Source organism: Raphanus sativus, chromosome 5, assembly GCF_000801105.2.
Source record: "Raphanus sativus cultivar WK10039 chromosome 5, ASM80110v3, whole genome shotgun sequence".
Taxonomy (NCBI): domain Eukaryota; kingdom Viridiplantae; phylum Streptophyta; class Magnoliopsida; order Brassicales; family Brassicaceae; genus Raphanus; species Raphanus sativus.
Window position 1 is genome coordinate 37,555,561 of NC_079515.1, and position 14,717 is coordinate 37,570,277.

General features: G+C 33.4%; 2 protein-coding genes across 2 annotated transcripts; one reads left to right on the top strand and one right to left on the bottom strand.

The window, feature by feature from the left end:
• Positions 1-958: 958 nt before the first annotated feature.
• Positions 959-3,383, bottom strand: LOC108857818 (nucleolar protein 56-like). Its single transcript, XM_018631836.2, has 7 exons — positions 3,120-3,383; positions 2,619-2,833; positions 2,374-2,531; positions 2,100-2,287; positions 1,628-2,029; positions 1,413-1,547; positions 959-1,335 (listed from the first exon to the last, which is right to left on the bottom strand). The coding sequence occupies exons 1-7, from the start codon at positions 3,322-3,324 to the stop codon at positions 1,124-1,126; spliced, it is 1,515 nt and encodes a 504-aa protein (XP_018487338.1). The 5' UTR covers positions 3,325-3,383; the 3' UTR covers positions 959-1,123.
• Positions 3,384-9,797: 6,414 nt separating this feature from the next.
• Positions 9,798-10,606, top strand: LOC108859866 (auxin-responsive protein SAUR72-like). Its single transcript, XM_018633770.2, has one exon. It carries the CDS (start codon positions 9,874-9,876, stop codon positions 10,255-10,257), a length of 384 nt encoding a protein of 127 aa, XP_018489272.1. The 5' UTR covers positions 9,798-9,873; the 3' UTR covers positions 10,258-10,606.
• The last annotated feature ends 4,111 nt before the right edge of the window (positions 10,607-14,717 follow it).

The window sequence follows — 14,717 nt, forward strand, 5'->3', positions numbered from 1 at the left end:
GAAAAGAAGCACTCATTTTTCTACTAAATAAAATCTACAAAGTAAATAATCTTAAAATGTATTAGAAATTGTAAGAAGATTTCAGATTTCATTTTTATATTAATGTTGTTGAAACCAAAGAAAGTAGGTTTTCATGGAAAATCTGAGAGTGAAAAACATGAAAGAATTGGATGAAATGAAAAGAGAAAAAAGTCAAGAAATCATCTTTTCTTTGCTTGCAAATTCTCAGAAAAAGTTTGGAAAGGTTTAACAAAGTATCTATTATCAGCGGGCTACACTAATCAGTGGAAACAAATTCTGCAACTCCTTGATCATAACAAAGACAAGACTGAAACATTCTTTGTGAGATATATGTTTCAAGCTATTTTGTATGCTTTACGAAGGGATTAAAACCAGAGGAAATATGGAGAAAAACCAAGGACACCTGGACAACTAATCCATACTGTGGACAATAATAGTGTGCGTAACCGACTCTCTTCCATCCGCAACCAAACGTATACGGGAGGCCTATCCATCTGATTTGCAACACGATAGCTAGTTAAAGCTTAGTTTGATCTTATGAAAAAAAATCAATCCCAATGTAACACAAAATATATAACAAGTTTTTTTGTTTGAATTAATTTAACACTTAAAAAGAGTCAAAGTGGAATTGTGCAAACTGTTTGTTGGTGCATGTTGCCTGAGAAGTGAATCTCACATATGTAGCTGCTCCCTTAAAGAACAAAAAAAAGTTGCATGAAAGTCTATGCAGCCAGAAATAAAAATAAAGTAAAAACAAAAGAAAATTGGAACCTAAATGGTTCAGAAAAAAACTGGTAAATCTTGTGTCAAAAGACATGTCATGATTTTATAGAACAAACGAGATTAAGCAGAACAAACTATCTGATAGTACAATTTAACAAATTTTTAGTCGAATCAAACTACTCAAATTCCGAACCCGCAATCAAATTGCGAGATATTCAACAAAAGATTCCATCATTTAACTTTTCTTCTGTTAAGACAGAAAACTAGTCTAAAAACATCTGATAATGCTGCTAGGAGTTTTAAGTTGTTCATAAAGTAAAAAAAAAAAACAGATAAAGAAAAAATGCAACACTACAAAAAGAAAAAAACTTGTCATGGTCTATTCATCATCTTGTGACTTAGTTTTCTTCTTCTTTTTCTTCTTGCTGTGACCATTATCTGTTGTCGTTTCCTCTTCAACTACTTTGCTTTTCTTCTTTTTCTTTGATTTCACCTCTTCTTCTACTTCCTCCTCATCCTTCTCCTCTGCCTTTCTCTTCTCTTTCTTCTTTTTCTTCTCAGAGGCCTCCACCACTTTCTCTTCTCCCTCATCTATAAAAAGAGAGCAAACACCCATCACAAACAAACCATTCAACCTCAAAACATGTGAGAGAGAGATAGTATTATACCTTTCTTGTCAAGATTCTCCATCACTTCTTTCATTACATCCACATTCTTACGTGGGGCAACACCTTTGTCATAAAATTCTAGTCGTTCCTCTACTTGTTCCCTAAGTTTCTCACCAAAAGCCGTAGTGCTGCTATCTGTATAAGTTAACAACAAACACATCATCTCACTATATACCAAAAGACACTTACATACAAGGCAGTCTAAGTTAATTTACCAGCGAAACAATCAATCCGGGAAGCAATGGAACACTTGTTTGCCAGGTAACGAGCAATACGTCCCTTGTTTTTAGCAGCCGCGCGTCCAATGAACGAAGAATGGAATATAAGACCGTACTTGGGCGTGTTCCCACGCGTTTTAAGCGCCCTGAAAAGTGCCTTCTCAGCACCAAGAATCTGGAGAGTTGAAGAGGGGCACTTGGCGAGATTCGTCAGGCTCCCAGCATGTGAGATCAGCCTTGCACCAACCATATCTCCGATCAATGCCGCCAAGTTTGGAGCAATGTCGCTCATTTTAGCAACAAGGTAATCGTGGAGCTTCTTTCTGTAATCAGCTAGCTCTATAACTTTCTGAGCAAAGGTCTGGACGTTCATCAGATCAAGTGGAGATAAATCCTGGCCTGCAAAAGAGACAAAGTCTGAGAACAAAGAGAAAGAACAGATACAGAGAACAAAGATCAGATTAGTTACCCATAGATGCTTTTCCAGCTTCAACGACTTCTTTTGCCTTATCTTCATCCCCGAGGACTTCAGTAAGCATAGGGATGTGCTCTTCAGAGAGCTTTGACTTGTCTTCAATCATCTTTGAGACTCGGGCGTAAAGGTAGTTGTCATTGACTATCTTCACTAGCTCTGGGAAGTGCCACGAGTACCATTCTCTGCAAAAAACATAATACAAGCCGTCTTAAAACCATTTTTTGTTTCTTAAAGTAAGAGAAAAGACATAATAACAAACAAAACAAACCTGACTCTCATGGCAAAGGAGTTGATATCCTTATCAAGAGTATCAAGCATGAAGATGGCTTGAATAACCATGTTATCCACACGGTTAACATTGAACTTCACCTTTGCTCTGCTGTAGCTGTGAGCTAGTCCAAGTTGTGCTTTCTCCAAATCACCAGGCTGCATTAGTTTTAGACATTGAGCATCAGAGCATGAATAAAGAAAAAAAGGAAACACTAGAGGTAGATTAAATTCAAAAGCTCACACCTTTAGGTCCTTGATGAACCTATCAAAATGCTGACGAACACCTCTAAGAAGCTCATGAACGAACTCATTGCTCTGGCATGGAATCTTGGTGGCTTCAAAGATGCAAGAACCAATCTTTGGCTCAGAGACTCCTAAGCTGAACTTGGGCTTCTTGCCTTCCTTCACTTTCGGAAGGTTCAACTCCAGAAAACATCTCAGCTCATCACTCATATACCCTTCAAGTTTCAACGCAAAACACAACATCAAAACAGAGTAAGCTGATTGTAGTAAAAAGTTGCAAGCTTTATTTCAAACAAAGTCAAAAGGGAACAGTTTAACCATTCAGAACAGGGTAAGCTCATTCTAATTATGAAATAAAGTTGTAAGCTTTGTTTAGGGAACAGTAAACCATGTCCAAACAATTACATAAGAGTTCCAGTTCTAAGTTCTAACCAAACAAGAACAGAGTGTTTGTAGTAAAGATAAAAAGTGGAAAGAGCTTTAATTTCAATGGAGGGTTACCTTCGGAGACGGCGTTGATTTGGTTAAGAGCATCGAGTGCAGACTCAGAAGGGTGGAAAGCAGTGAGCTGGACGACACGACCGAAGCGACTCAGGTCCGAGACGGAGCTTCGAACTGCCTCTGTGTTCTGTCCTATCTCATCGAGGCCGTGTGCTTCGAACAGGCCGTACCCGGAAGATGATTCGTAAAGAAGATACATGGCCATTGTTCAGATAAAAGCTAAAACCCTAGCCGTCTCCGAGAAGTCGAGAGCAGAGTATTTATGCAGTTTTTTTCGTTTTGAAGAAGAAAGGGACTAATTAGGGTTTAAGGTTACTGCATGGGCCTGGCCTATTATGTCTTTTCCCTCGGTTTAACTGCATGGGCCTGGACCATTATGTATTGGGCTCTACCAAACTGCATAATAAACAAATATAAATGGCTTCTGTATTTTTTAATTTTATTTAATTGTTTATATTTGGATTCTCTTTCCATTTTATAAGAATCATAAACTAATAAAATATTTTTTTATGAAATATACAAGTTGAGAGCCTTTCCCTGATAAAGTTGTCAAAATGTAATTTTCTTTCAAAATTTATTTTGCATGAAAAAATATACTTATTTTGCCTATACTGATTCCATTGGACTAGTCCAGTAACTCTTGGGCTTATCATTATTATTCAAGAAAATAAAATAAACTACATGATGGGCTTATATTTGTTTTGTCAACACAATAAGGTAAGAGAAATAACCGATGTACTTATAAGCAATTACAACAAAAACACAGCCCAAACGGCCCATAAATTTTTAAAATACCCAAACGGGAATTTTGTAATCCCTTTTGCGACTAATTTATCACATACTTTATGGTCAGTGTTGTTGGTAATCCACTACACTTGTCTAAAGTCTAAACTAACGGGCATGGCAATTGGAATCATCGAAAGTAAAAAGATTCGATAGGAAAGCAAATGATGATCCAACCTTATACAAAACACGAGCACACGACCGACCATTAAGATTCACTAAAAAGAATCATCACATTATCAGTCTACAATACTATATACTTCATGAATAAAGGGATACCAAAAAAACAGTAATGCTTAGTCATATAAAGGATGTAAAGGAGGGTGATGAGTCATAAGAACGTCATTTCCATCACCCAAAAGTTTGAAGAAAATAACATAAAGACAAAGGTGGAGCCAAGAGGCAAGAGAGTGAGGTCAGCATACCCTAAAAGCTGAGACCAATGTGGGCACCCTCCACTTTGAAACTGAATCATCTATATGGAGTATGGACCCCAAGGTTGAAAAAGCATTGCATTTTTATTCTTTTATATTCCGTACTTGTTATTACTCTCTGTATTTCATCAAGAGCTTTAAAGAATATCATTGTTGTAAAACACGGAAAAGTAGGAGCGACAGTGTCGTGTGGTTGTCCTGCGTCCGGGCTGGACGCATGGGGGGTTGTCTCTTCACGTTTGGAGTCAAACATTTTGACTCAACTTGTTTCACCACAACCACCATCAATATTCAATGCGTAGAGATATAGTAGAGGTGTCAATAGAATGATCTGCTTTCTACAACAATTTAAAGAAGATTGTTAGTAAGAAAAAAGAAGATTGTTATAGTATGATTTGTTAGAGCTTTCTATGCTATAAATGTGATGATGCACTCACCACGGTCTCATTCAATGTTTTTATTTTTGTAGAATCGTCTTCTTAGATTTTACAAAATGTATTGTGTCAGTCTTTGTCTTTCAACGACAATATTTTTTCAAAGATTCGTGAGAAAAATTAGTCGTAAATAAAAGCTGAAAAGCATTAATTTCTTCTAGCTGGAATTTATATTATGACTTGTAAACAGAGAAAAGTCACTCGTCGTGAGCAAAGAATTTTGATAAGGAACTTATAAAACTATACGTGGAAGTGAAAGTTATCAATTAGATTTAGATACTGATGAAATCTACTCACTTTCCAACCAAGATTCTACCAATACAAGTTAAGCATTCAAGAATCAAATAGTCGATTACCAGAAAAGGAAAAAAGAATCGAAGTGACAGACTAGTGTTATTATGACTAGATTAAGAAACTTAAGAAGGACTGCAGGAGTATACGCTACAATGGTTTCATCCTTTCCCCTAAGCGTATAAAGCATCATTAACCCTGGTTGCTTAAGGAGTGCTTAACAATTTTTTTAATTAAAAAAAAGGAAAGAGAAAGAGTAGAAGAGGATGAAAGTGCTTAATTAAGCGTTTGAAAGTGATGTTGCTTGAACTGTTTGTCAGTGAACAAGCTCCTAATTGGTTCTTTTTTTAATTTTTCTTTTTCAGATAAAAAAAGTTTTTTAAGCACCCCACTTAATAATTTAGGGTTAATGATGTAAGAGAGTTTTTATCAGCTATTTTTGCCCGAGAATTGATGAATAAGTATTTTTGATATTATTCAACTATAAATTGATGTTGTCAAAAAAATAATATATATAAGGGAAATTAGACCTAATAATCAAGAAAATACTATTAACATCGGGAAAAAATGAAAGAGAAAGAAGGATACAAGCGTAACGGACAGTTGTGATAGTGGAGAGAATAGGCCCCGTAACTTTTTATTTTAGTTAGTTATTTTATTTCATTTCGTATTAAATTGCGAAGAATAGTCATGTTAGTTTGTACGGTATGACACGTAAGGGAGAGAAAAGAAGTCGAAGTGGGTAGGTTACCCTGTACGACAGCACTGTACGGACATCTTTTTTTTTTTATGTAACCCAAATTTAATTCACCCATAACTCCTTTCACATGACTCCATTCCTCTCTTTATTACTAGTAGTATTTAGTTATCTACTTCTTCTACCGACCAATTTGATCCAATGCTTTACGACCATTTGCTTAGCACTATACTAGTAAAAATGGCCGCCTATGTGATTTTTTCTCCATAAAAAGAACATCGTTATAGTTACTGCGATTTGTAATCTACCAACGATCACATATCACAGATTATTGTTTATTTTCTTGTTACGCAATTGATCATAGCGACTAATCACAAATCGTTAATCCAAATCATTAAAAGATCCAATGATTTGAACAGTGGTTGATCATTGCGACTGCCTAATGCCGACTGATCATATAATATTACGATACGCAGATGAATAAATATCCGATGACATGTCACAGTTGTAAATAGCAGCGATTAGTAAACGGATAAGGCCGTAAAACCAGTGTTAGCTACATCAACTAACTTAAATTATTACATTTGGAGAGAGCTAAGTATACGAACATCGAGGCGGTGACATACTCATCAATGATGCAATAACGCGTTCCGCGTTACAGCTAACACATCAGAGTGGAGTTTCAAGCTATTGACGTGTGTCTCAATGATTGAAGGTAATGCCTACTTAGTCGTTATAACCTTTGCAGTTGGAGGAATATTCTCTCGTCTGTGTCTTTGCATAAACTAATAAGTTTGCTTATCTGTCTAACTATTTCTTAATTACATCCTTTTTCTTTCTCTCTTTTTTTTTTAGTATCAAATATACATATGTAAACATCAGATGCTTGTTTCTTTGTATATCTTAAATACGTTTGATGTCTATCTGTTTATGTTTGATTATTTTATCCATTTTCATAAAATAATACTGCTTAGTTGTTGACAAAAATATCAACGAGCAACTACCATCAGAAACAGTCAGTTTATATATACTGATATACAATGCCTAGCTTTGAGTTTTCTATTGGGTAAGGATAAATACAATGGATAATGTACTAAGTACTGCATGATTCAAACCGTCTTTTCGACTGGATAAAGAAATATCAATTTAATTTTATTATCTGATTAGGGAAAAGCCCTCTAAATCTAAACTATAGTCAGTAATCATATTGAAAATGGCATGCGTGAGTTTTGAGAATTTCCAAATCTTCAAGAAGTTGAAAACATATTACGAAATATAGGAGTTTCGCGGAAATTGAAGAAAAGAGTTGTAAAGGAATCAACTACTCGAGAGCTTGTTAATAATAATTTCGTAGACCCAGTCTCCACCCTACTTAATTGCTTCTGTTTTTCATTTTAATGAGATCTCCATTTTAATTACAATCTAAGATAATCATAAAATCTAAATTCTAGTTGTGATAAAACTCAAAACTTGGGAATTCGAAATTTCTAAATTAGACGAAGCATACCAAAGATGCATGTCGGTATATAATTAAATTTATAACTATATATAGTAAGAGACTACTTCAGTTTGATTAATCCGTATCATATGTGGCATAGTTAATATATATAAATTACAACAAAGTTAGGAGACTAAAGGGGTTTAAAGTTGCAACCCCCAAGTTGAGTAAGGGGACACACACTTTTGATAACCAGTGAAAGTTAGGTGACATCACATCCTTGCCTTTAAAGTTCTATTATTTACAGAATGATCCTAAACAGCTCTGCTTTACTTTTCTCCCTTCACTCTAACATACACACACACACACATGGTGATGGTCTTTCATGATATCCATGCATGGCATTATTATGACGCTCTAATCTATTTTTCGAAATAATAGAATACATATGGCAAATAGATATATGTGTAAGTCACAAAACAGGAGTGCAGATAATCAAGTTTTAGAAGATATCAGTTAGTCATCGTGAACTTATAATTAATTAATTAATTAAATATATTCATTTGAATGTCCAGGAGAGGGTCTATCCGTGGGTTATACCTCCATCCGGGGGTTAGGTTTGTGTCATCATTGATCCGGGTTTAACCATTTTTTATCAAAAAAAAAACTTATAATTAATTTGTCAAATATAATTAGAAGTTACAAAAATTACTTAGTGGGATGTTTCTTCTAGAGGGTTACATGTTATCTATTATCAACATTAACTCGTGTCGTCTACTGCCAAACATGACCGATCACTTCTCTATAGCTTGGTTCAGTCTAGGCGTTACTATATTGTACGTAATGTCTGCATAGGTTATCACAAGTATGTTCTGTTTTTTCTGAAACTTACAATTATGTTCTTGAATGGCTTGTGTTTACATTATGAAAGTGATATAGATTTATGTTTACACCATGAAAGCAATTTTTTAGTTTTTTATAAATTGCGATCTAATAATTTAGTCTACTTGGGCAATTAGTTAATTAGATTTTGAAGAAGAAATACAGTATTACTAGTCGACACTTACAAGTAACTAAGTTTTCTTTTAGTTCTCAGTGATGGTTACGTGAGGGTTTGAAAAAAACGAACCAATAAAGTCTTTTAGGTCGTTGGGGGTGAGTATATGGACCTAATTTGACTTTCGAAAATTCATTTTTACACAAATGGTTCATACTTCCACACTTGGTCCAAAATCTAGAAGCATTTAGCATTGTTAGGTGGTCACAATTTGTTTTATAATATTTTTCCATTCAAAATAATATGTTATTCACCATTGATTATTTTTTTTCTTTTGGCGTCACAGATTCGATTTAAGTTATAGTTTCCATTGTAATCATGCATGCCGGTGGCATAACAAGGCGATGATGTTTATAACTTGATATATAGAAAAACAAGGCGATGTCTACCCCCCCTGCCCTTTATCATGTATATTCTGAATAGGATAAGCGAAGAAACTTGGTAGCTACATAATCTACGATCAAAATCCATGGAAATTGGAAATAAATATAAATATCATCTAAAGCAAGATTTGTTATGTGTATCTAAAGCAATATATATTGACCTGAAGATATAGTTCTTGCTTAGTTTGAACTTTGAAGTTGAGTGAATATTTTGACAACTTGTTTCATCAATCACTTGCCCGTTACCAGTAATAATCTCATTGTATTATTTTTTTTCACAATATATCTTATTGTATTTTCTTTCTAAAATCTACTTAACCAGTTATTTGTTAATGATTTTTGATAAAAGATAACTTTGTTGATTTTACAACATCGGGAATATATATTTTGGTTGATCATGAACCTCGTCTTGTCATATGACTCAAGATACAGATTATACTAAAAAGGTCGTCTTGTCATATGACTCAAGATACAGATTATACTAAAAAGGATATGTAATATCCTAATAATTGATAAAATAACAAGGCTAAGCTTAAAAAATCAGGCTAAGCTCATTGGTATCCTAATCCTCGTATTTATAATACATATAACTTTATTTTTATTCTGTATTATTTAGAAATATCCAGTTATCGTTATAATATAATGCAAGAATGTTAATGTAATCTAAAAAGGATAAGAAATATCAGAAAAATCTAAACAATCATAGCCAGAGGTAATAAATCGTCAGTAAATATACACCTATACAGTTATATCAAATAGTTTTCCTGTTTTGTTTGAAAAATCGGTGTTCAAAAAAGGATTTTTTGTATATGTTTCAAATTCAGTTGTAATCTGTATATTTTATTTTCTGAAATCCTGACAGTTTTTTTTGGTCAACTAAATCCAAACAGTTTATCTACATATAACAAGAATATCAAGAAATAAGATTCAACTTTCCATTTTTTAAAATGAATATTATTTTTAAGCGAGGCATTTATTTCTTTTCTTGTCGACAAAAAATATATTTTGTTTTAAATATGGCATATATATTTACGAGTCAAGTAGTACCTGGCAAGTACTCCTTCCCGTACCTACTTTATGTTAAAGCCAAAATTCCAAAACTACCCTCGCCCCAATATAAAAGACGAAGAACCTCCTCACTCTCCTTCCAACAAAATCTTCTCATTGATTCCTTCGTCAAGTCTCAATTACTTTGTTCACTCCTCTCTCTCTCTCGAATCAACAACAACAACAAGAGATGAAGCATCTGATCCGCCGCCTCTCCCGCGTCGCCGATTCCGCACACTACAGCCTCCTCCGCTCCGATTCGCAGCGACCTAGTAGCCGCCGTCCACCGGCGCCTCGCCGCTCGAAGAAGCACACATCCTCCGTTCCCGAGGGACACGTACCTGTCTACGTGGGAGACGAGATGGAGAGGTTCGTCGTGAGCGCGGAGCTGCTTAACCACCCGGTTTTCATCGGTTTGCTGAACCGATCGGCTCAAGAGTACGGTTACGAACAGAAAGGAGTCCTGCAGATCCCCTGCCACGTGTTGGTCTTCGAGCGAATCATGGAATCGCTTCGGCTGGGATTAGCGGTGCCGAGCGACCTCCAAGATCTAATCGGCGACGAGACGATTTGACACGCGAGGAATCTTTGGTAGTTATAGAGAGATGGATCTGGTTGTTTTTTTTTACTGGCTCAGATGCTGTACGACGCCGTGTTGATGATGTACATAGCTATGTATATTTTTTCTGATGATGATAAAGAAGATTGAAGTTCGAATGGGAAGGGGAAAAGATTAGCGATATTTTTAGGGCTTTTCTTTTTGATTTTTTTTTTTTAAAATTGTTTGTTGCAAATTTCCTGTTTTTCGCCGGTTAAAGAACCGGTTTGAGACTCTTGTGGAGGTTTATATGGAAATTGCTTCGGTTTGGTTATGTAATTTAAGCGTGATTTTTTGGTTTATTTGAAGAAGATTCCTTTCTCTTCTTGGCATGATGTTTCACCGAGATTAACGGAAGGACATAATCGTAAAATGTCGGAGAAAAGATAATGGCGATATTCTGCGGGCCGTTACTAGAATATTTCTCTGTAGTCTTACCCGTTTCTAACGCTTATCTAGGTTTTGTAGTTTTCCGTTACTTTTTTTGTTAAACAAAATATTATATTTTCCTAATAAATCATGTGGGTTGCATATGTAGTTCTATCCTTATCAAATCCAAACACTTAAAATCTTTAATTAAGTCCAATATATATGCCAAGGTCACAAAACTATATAAAAACCAAGAATCACATAAAAGGTTGTGAAAGAGCAGGATATTGTTGTATTGGACTATTAATCAACTCGAACTATGCATGGTAACATCTTCGAATACTAAACCAAACTGAGCTCCTCGTAAATAACCTTATCATATAGTCTATATATATATATGTAAATATGTACATCTCATTTTATTTGCAGTTGAAGCATCATTAGCGCATATCTGTTACACACATCAAGATTATGACCTTTCTTTCAGGTAACCTTGGTTTTATGTTAATAATCATATACTATATAGAAACACCACCAGCACATGTGTATAGGACCTGAGTGAACTACATGTGGGAGTTTTATCTGCCCCACATCTACGGATTCTCAATGATAGTATGTATCCATAGTGATCATAGTTTAATTAAAACTAATTATTAGCTGCGTGACCAATCTGGGGAAGGGTAATAATAGAGTTTGAAATTTCGTCCATTTATATGATTTCCCATGTTGCATCACCTGCAGCATCACATGCACATTATATAAAGATCGATCATTAATAGTATGTTTCTTTTCTTTTGTTCATTTATCGTCAACTAAATACGTTTTTATATAATTAATATATACTCTAAACTCGATTGATCCAACTATCTACTATAACCAAAAATTCAAAAGGGTTGGTGTATATGCACATTTAAATCAACGTACACAGTAATATTAGATTTGATACTTGTATATATGTGTATTAATTATAGTGTCCAAATGATAGAGCCACATATATCTGAATCCATATATCTAATTTCATTGGAAAGTTTGATTACAGTTGGTATGATGGAAACAACTAAATGAAAGTTTTGTAGCATGCTCGCATTTTTTTCTAATGTAACATTTATTGTGAATTTGTGATTATGTAAGTGTGAAACCGAGATTTGACTAGAAAAGAAGGAAACGACAAGGGGGACATGTACAATTAAGATGCCATTGAAATGAAGTGGCAATGGCAATATTTGTGGATATGATTTTCATTTTAAAAAGAAGGTTTCATAAATTGCAAGGGCATAGTGATAGAAAGTTTGGGCAGCTCATTTCAAGTATGAATGGGATTATGTTGCTTCGGAGGAAGCGGCTGACCTTATGATTGCTTCATTTCTTTAAACTTCTATTCAATATCTTTCACTCATTTGAGATCACATTTTTATTATACTTATCATACTTCTTTGATATTCTACTAACTGTTCGATCCGTGACATTGACACATAATATAAGAAACGAAATAGTTGTTTAAACATTGTCAATTATTAATTCGATTGGTAGAGAATACCGTGATCTCGAATATTCCATATATGTGAAAAACTATTCTATTAGAAAATGTTTCTATAACGATAATTAGATCTTGATCCGTGCGACCGCACATATATTAATTTTCAGTTTTAGTTTTTATTTATTTATACTAAATAATATATTTACAATATTTGATCGTTTTATATTAACTAAGCTAAGGGTAGATATTTGGGTACCCACTCGAATTCAGTTAAAATCTATTCGGGTTTGATATTTTCGAGTTTAAAGATTCTACTTCTATTCAGTTATTTATAAATTTTGGTTACGGTTTGATTCAGTCTTTCTGGGTTTGAACTATTTTAAATTTTTTTAAATTTATATATCTTTAAATTTTTCTAAATCTAAAAATAAAAATAATATAACATGTAAATTTGAGTAATGTAAGCCAAAATACCTAAATTAAAAATTAAAAATTAAAAATAGGTTTAGCTTGAATATTTGGATGGAGAATAAATATATATTTAAGTATTTTTGGTGTTTTGATTATTGTTTATCTACTTTAGATGTTTACTTTTGACTATTGTTTATTCAAATATTTTAACCAACTTTAAAATAGCTTATATATTGGATATTAACTCTAAAATAGCTAATATATTGAAGTATATAAATATGATTTAAATACGTTCGAATATCCGAATATTTCGTTCAAATAAGGTTTGATCATTGTTCTTTAGATACCAAAATGTAAATCCGTTTGGATATTATCTAGTTTCGGTTCAAATTTAGTAATACTTTTTCGTTCAGATTTGTTAAATGAAGAGTTGATATTATAATTTCCCTGAATTGTTTGTCCAATAATTTTTTTTTTTAAAATTTGACATTGATTTAATGGAGAAGTTAACGAAGTATATTTAATTCAAATTTAATTTTGGAAAACACATTAATCTAAGTGGAAAAAACAAAAAGTTAAAATATGAAGTATTATTTAATTGTGTATTTAGATCAAATTTAATTTTTGGAAAACACACTAATCTAAGTGGAAAAGATAAAGCATTAAAATAGGAAACATTATTTAATATCAGTGATATGGTAGTGTAAATAACACTGAAAACTAAGAGGTATTTTATATGTGTACTTATTTTCTTTTAATAATATAGATGATAAACACGATTTTAAAATCCCATTTGTCCCTTCTAGAACTTGCCTCCTCAATGCTTCATATGAAAACAGAAAATTAAATAATTTTAACCAAGCCGAGTTGTCCAAATGGTAAATAAATTTCAGCTCGAGTTCCACCAACGTTCAATTCGTTTTGATTCTTTATTTTATAAACCAGGAGATTTCTGGATCTTCGGTCCAAATAGTCTTTCTATGTTTGGAACCAGCCGATGCTATATGAGTAAAACATTCTTCTCAACGAAAACTAAGTTAGAGATACAATAAAACCAATTCCAAACACTAAACCAATAGTCCAACGCATCCTTGGTTCGTTTTGATTCCCTAACCATATATTAATTGAAATAACATGTATCCAGATATAAAATTTCATGAAATTAACTTTTGTACATAGAAAATACTTAGGATTCTCATAATTATGAAAAAAAATTATAAACATGATCGGTCTGGAGATTCCAAAAACCATGAACAATTTAATAAAAAGTTAAACAATTTTTTGTTATAATAAGAACTTATATATTATTTTTTCTTAAAAAGTAGGAACTCAAAACCGATGTTTTATTTTATTGTGCTCAAAATCAGTTCTGGTGATGAATGCAACGCCAAACTTGTTACATAATTTTTTTTTTTTTAACATTTACGTCTAAAAACATTGTATGCATGTGCATATATATATAATTGTATGGCGTTTCTCTCAAATTTCATTTGTTTGAATCAAACGATCAAGCGTTTAGAGAATTGTACCATGTTTATGCCTTTAGCTAGAAGCGATTGTTGAAGATTAATTTTCGTTGTTGTTATCTCATTATCCATGACAAAGATAATGATATTAACTTCAAGACTAAATATGGATGGCTCTCCATCACTGGCCTGCAATTTAGAATCTCTAATAGCAAGACCACTGAAGGACCCATTCTAATTCCAGAGCTCACAAAGCCTTTAAGTGCGCGGCCCAGACACTCTAGAAGTCGAAGATTTTTATATATTCTTGAAAACTCCAAACTTCAACTTCCTATTTCCAGATGAACATAAATTATCATCAAGTTGTAATAACTTGATCTTACAATTTGAAGATGATCGTTGGGCAGGCACGTGGAGACTTGAACAGGTAAAATGGCATCGTGTGTTTTGTACATAGAAGACACACAACAGAAGCAAATACGACACATCCTTATTTTATCTAGCTAAGTGAATAAATAACCAAGTATCTCTTTGGGTTTCTTTTTTTTTTTTAACCAAGTATCTCTTTGGGTTTCTTTTTATTTTCTTTTTCAACTTCGAGTGAATCTTTTTTATGTTGTCAAATAATTTATAGGTTGATACTTGATATAGAGATGTTATATAAATTGACCTCTTAAGTTTACATGCAATAGTGGGGCGACACCTTAGATTTA